The sequence below is a fragment of the Triticum urartu genome, chromosome 3A, assembly GCF_056163025.1.
Source record: "Triticum urartu cultivar PI428250 chromosome 3A, HENAU_Tu73, whole genome shotgun sequence".
NCBI lineage: Eukaryota > Viridiplantae > Streptophyta > Magnoliopsida > Poales > Poaceae > Triticum > Triticum urartu.
Genome location: NC_141875.1, coordinates 532,523,401 through 532,527,975, shown reverse-complemented (window position 1 = coordinate 532,527,975; position 4,575 = coordinate 532,523,401). Strand labels below are relative to the sequence as shown.

Here is a 4,575-nt window from a genome sequence, read left to right as displayed (position 1 = left end):
TAAAAAGCCGAAAACGTGTGCGAGAAAATAAAATAAAATTCGGAGGGAGCGTCCAGAGCGCGACATGTGATAAATGGCTGAGAGCGCGGCAAGTGACGCTGATCGTTGCGAGGCTCCCGAAGGAGCGCTCGTTAATTAGTTGCTCCCGCGAAATCATAGAAAGTGAATATGGGACGGCCCAGGTAAACTAGAGCATGCCAGGCCGGCTGGCCTGTAAGCCCAGTGAGCCCAAATATAAAGCCCATGTTGCCGTCCATTCCTTTCTCCCCAAGAACAAAGCGAGTGATTTTCGGGGAAAACAAAACAAGTAGATACTCGGAGAAAGGCCAACCGGAGCTTCGCTGCTCGCGTCGTGGCGCGGCACCAGGTCGCTGTAACAGATGGGGCGGCTGCGCGCGTGCCGCCACCATCTCCGCCGCCTCCTCGAGACGAGGCCGCCACCAACGATCCCCACTCCGGCGCGCCTGCCGCACCTCCCCGCCCGCGTGTCTCCCTTTTCCTCGGCAGTGGCGGTCGCTGCGACCGCGTCCCATGACGCCCGCGACTCCGGCCTCGGGAGCTCGGCCTACTGGGCCTGGATCCGGGCGGCGGCAGAGGCGGCCCCGGCCCCCGCGCCACCACAGGAGGAGGAGGAGGAAGGCCTGTCGCGCTACATCCCCGTCAAGGCCTACTTCCTCTCCACCAGGTGAGTTGGAACGCGTGGGTGGCTGTACGCTGGGTGTTTGATGATAGTTCTGCAAGGAAGACCTTGCGTGCTACTGTGTTTTTTTCAATCTCTCATGCAACATTGTCGTCGGAGGCCACGGTGATTCAGTGCAGAGGAATGAAAAACCTACTTTTGTTTGATTCTGTTTAATCCAATATTTTACAGCATTGATTTGAAGAGCCTTCAGGCGGAGCACGGGAGCGACGTGGTGCCTCCATCCACCCGGTCGCTAAACTACATCGCGCTTCGCTACTCTGAATTCCCTCCAGAGATCATGGTATGTGATTTCGGTGCAGCGCAACATATTTTGAGGGCCAAGAATTATGTTCGTGTTTGACCGTTTGTTGAACATGTTGTTGTATGTGCATCAGATAACCTCATTTATCTGACGTTTCTGTAGTCCATTGGAGTGAAGGACAACAGATTTTGCTATCGCTATGTGGTTGTATTCCAATATGGTTCTGCTGTGCTCTTCAATATTGCTGATCATGAAGCTGAGCACTATCTTGATATGATCAGGAATCATGCTTCGGGATGGCTTCCGGAGATGAGGAAAGACGGTATGTCCATGCTATTCACGAGCTGGCCTGTTATTGTGTAAACTGCTAAATAGTGTACTTTTCCTCATCAATTTGTATTTATTCTTCTTTTCATTTCCATGTATGTGCATGATCAATCCAATTTCCTTTGATGATAATGACTGCTGACATTTGATAAAGACAATTGAGGATGAGAATCACTCTGAATTTAATTTGTGTTTGATGTAGTGCATTTATATGCCACAATGTTTGGCTGAACCTTTATATCGCTTCTGGAACTGTCCTTCTTAATTTAATTGTTTGCAAATGCTTTTTAAATTTACTATGAAACATGTGCAACGTTGTACAAGGTGCAGTGGGTTATGTCAGTGGCAGTCCATGCAGAATTGCATGTTAAAACAGGCATATTTAGAAATATGAGAAGTTGAGTCAAGCCTCATTTTCCAGGGGAGCAAATATCTACTCCCTCCGTCCCACAATGTAAAAACGTCTTACATTGTGGGACGGAGGGAGTAGAATGCTCTCTAATTATTTATGCAGAACAGTTCAAATTATGTAGTTGCACCTGCATAAGTATATAGGCACCCAATCATGCCTAAGATTCCCGCAATTTTATTTATTATTTATTTTTGCCTGGGACCGACTAGGTGCCCCTGGCCTAACAGAATAACAGCGGAAATATGGCACCTATCGCTTAATCCGCTTCTATAACACTGAACCTGTATTATATTCTCACATGATGACATTTATTTCACAATTACCAGATTATGCAGTAGTTGAGAAGCCATTCCTGACAACATGGATGAAAGGAGGTCTTGATTATATAGTTCTTAAATATTTAGACACTGATGGAATTCGGATCATTTCAAGTGTTCTTGGTCAAAGTATCGCTCTTGATCATTACATACGGCAGGTACTGTGATTGAGCAAAGTCAAGAAACTATTTTAATGTGGTTGTATGGTTTAAAGTTCTAAGACGCTACTTTAATAGGTTGATGATATGGTTGAGGAATTTACTGAAATCAATCGTATCATGGAGAAGACTGGGGACTTCACAATGAAAAGAAAGAAGCTCTTTCAACTTGTGGGCAAGGCTAATTCTAATCTCGCAGATGTTATCATTAGACTTGGCCTTTTTGACAGGTATGCACTCTAGGTGCGGCACTCCCTCCTCCTGCATATTATATATCATATACTCCCTCCATCCATATTAATTGACACACACTTAATACACCTTTGTATTAAAGTCGGTACTACCTCCGTCTAGGTGAATAAGTCATTCGCGTAGTTCTAGGTCATTGATTTGAGGAATTAAATATGTGTTACATGTCATGAAAAGTATATCACTAGATTTCTACACGGATGTAGTTTCTAAATATATATTTTTTGTCACATATAATACATATTTAGATAGTTAAATCGTCGACCTAGAACTACGCGAATGACTTATTCACCGAGACGGAGGTAGTACTAAATGTGCGTCAAGTAATATGGATTGGAAGGAGTACCATATATTTTAGCAGTGTATGTGTTGTCATTTTCTTGAAGGAAGGAATTTCTTTATGCATCAACCCCATGTGCTGTGTTGTGTTATGGAACAGAAGGCATGTAACTGTCTAAAACTTAAGAAGACATAACTTGAGATCGTAGCCATGTACTCCCTCCGTCCGGAAATACTTGTCATCAAAATGGATGAAAGGGGATGTATCTAGATGTATTTTAGTTCTAGATACATCTCTTTTTATCCATTTTGATGACAAGTATTTCCGGACGGAGGGAGTAGGACTATATGATAATTGATATCTATAGGCCAGTTTGGTACTCACATGGTACTTCTCTCAGAAAAAGAAACAGTAATATTTATTCTGTTAATTGAATAACTTTCCTCGTACTTTCAAGAAAGGTTAATATTTTGTTCTCCATACATACAAAATATACAATGCCACAGCTCTTTATATTTTTAGTCTTTTTACTAGCATTGTGTTACGCTTCGAGATTCAAAGAACCACAGATGTACTGTGAGACTATTATTCCCAGAATTAGCTAAGAGCCTAAGACACGTTCAAAATAAAATAAAATTAGCTAAGACAGTTATGAAAAAGAGACTTTGTTAATCTGTACTTAAATGCATAACATGGATGCTAGAGTCTTCTTTTTCATCGTAATATGAACAACATGATTTTTTACAGGTCAGAAATTGCTTGGAAAAATGCAAATTATGCACAAATTCTGGAGTATCTTCGGGAAGAATATGAACTGAATCAACGTTTTGGAAGCCTAGACTTCAAACTGAAATTCGTGGAGGTATTTTGTTCGTTCTTCTTTAGTGCAATAGCTGATTTCATCCACCCTATTTCACATTTTCACTTACAGTTCATTGTTGGTAACAGCACAATGTTCATTTTCTTCAAGAAGTGCTCCAAAATAGACGATCGAATTTTCTGGAGTGGGGTGTCATAATTCTGCTGGCTATTGAGATTGTGATCTCACTATACGAAATTATCAAGGATTCCAGCATGATGTCTTGAGCACTCTCACTCATTGGCCCACAGCTCATCAGTCATCACCTACTGCTATATTAATTACATTCTCCTCTTTCTGTCGCCATTCCCTACTGATGATCTCTAACCTCAGTTGAAAGCAGCTGGAGGCTATGTTCCCTTCAGTCACTCTCTGATTGCTCTGGTATTGCCTAGAGTGCATTTTTGGGTTTTATCCTTTTGTCCTGAGGAAATTTTATAGATTACTAGGTCATAAAATTAATTCCTTCACTCTCCAATGACCTAATGGCCAGCAACATCCAGGGCATTGGTGCTTGGTAAACCTTTTTAGTTTTCCAGAGATGTTCTTATTAGATGCTCTCTTTTCAACAACAATGCTGGCAGGGTTCAGTTATATTATTTTAGGCTTGTGTTAGGTTCTGCCCTTTTAGTGACAACAAAAAAGGCTCACCATTACTCAATGGCATTTTCAATTACTTTGCACTAGTACTCCTCACATTTCAGTATCAGAAGTAGCTTGAGATGAATTTCCCTGTGTTCCAGCAGTAGTGTATATGGTTCTGAAATGTTAGGATTTTTTTGCATTTGTTTGCCAACGGGGTAACATTGTTACCATGGGTATTCTACCTGATAATGGCGCGTGTTAAATCAGTGCCTCAAATCCCTGATAATGGTAGTCACAAAAGGATTTAAAAGTAACTAAATATACCTAGGGTTCCTTTAGACAGTTTTTCTATTTACTGACAAAGAATTTCAAAGGTGCACCCAAGAGAGTGGGCACTCGGTTGCAAAACGTAATGTCACGAATGGCAAAAAATTCTGAGAAAAC

The 4,575-nt window shown here is 41.7% G+C and overlaps 1 protein-coding gene across 1 annotated transcript; it reads left to right on the top strand.

The window, feature by feature from the left end:
- Nucleotides 1–280: 280 nt before the first annotated feature.
- Nucleotides 281–4,229, top strand: LOC125544866 (protein RETARDED ROOT GROWTH, mitochondrial). The gene is made up of 7 exons (XM_048708640.2): nucleotides 281–685; nucleotides 872–983; nucleotides 1,107–1,266; nucleotides 2,010–2,158; nucleotides 2,237–2,388; nucleotides 3,435–3,549; nucleotides 3,636–4,229. Exons 1-7 carry the CDS (start codon nucleotides 381–383, stop codon nucleotides 3,771–3,773), a joined length of 1,131 nt encoding a protein of 376 aa, XP_048564597.2. The 5' UTR covers nucleotides 281–380; the 3' UTR covers nucleotides 3,774–4,229.
- The last annotated feature ends 346 nt before the right edge of the window (nucleotides 4,230–4,575 follow it).

Coding starts and splice junctions, on each gene's coding strand:
- LOC125544866 (XM_048708640.2), top strand. CDS start 381: ATGGGGCGGCTGCGCGCGTGCCGCCACCATCTCCGCCGCCTCCTCGAG. Junction 686..871: donor GCCTACTTCCTCTCCACCAG/GTGAGTTGGAAC, acceptor AATATTTTACAG/CATTGATTTGAAGAGCCTTC. Junction 3,550..3,635: donor TCAAACTGAAATTCGTGGAG/GTATTTTGTTCG, acceptor TGTTGGTAACAG/CACAATGTTCATTTTCTTCA.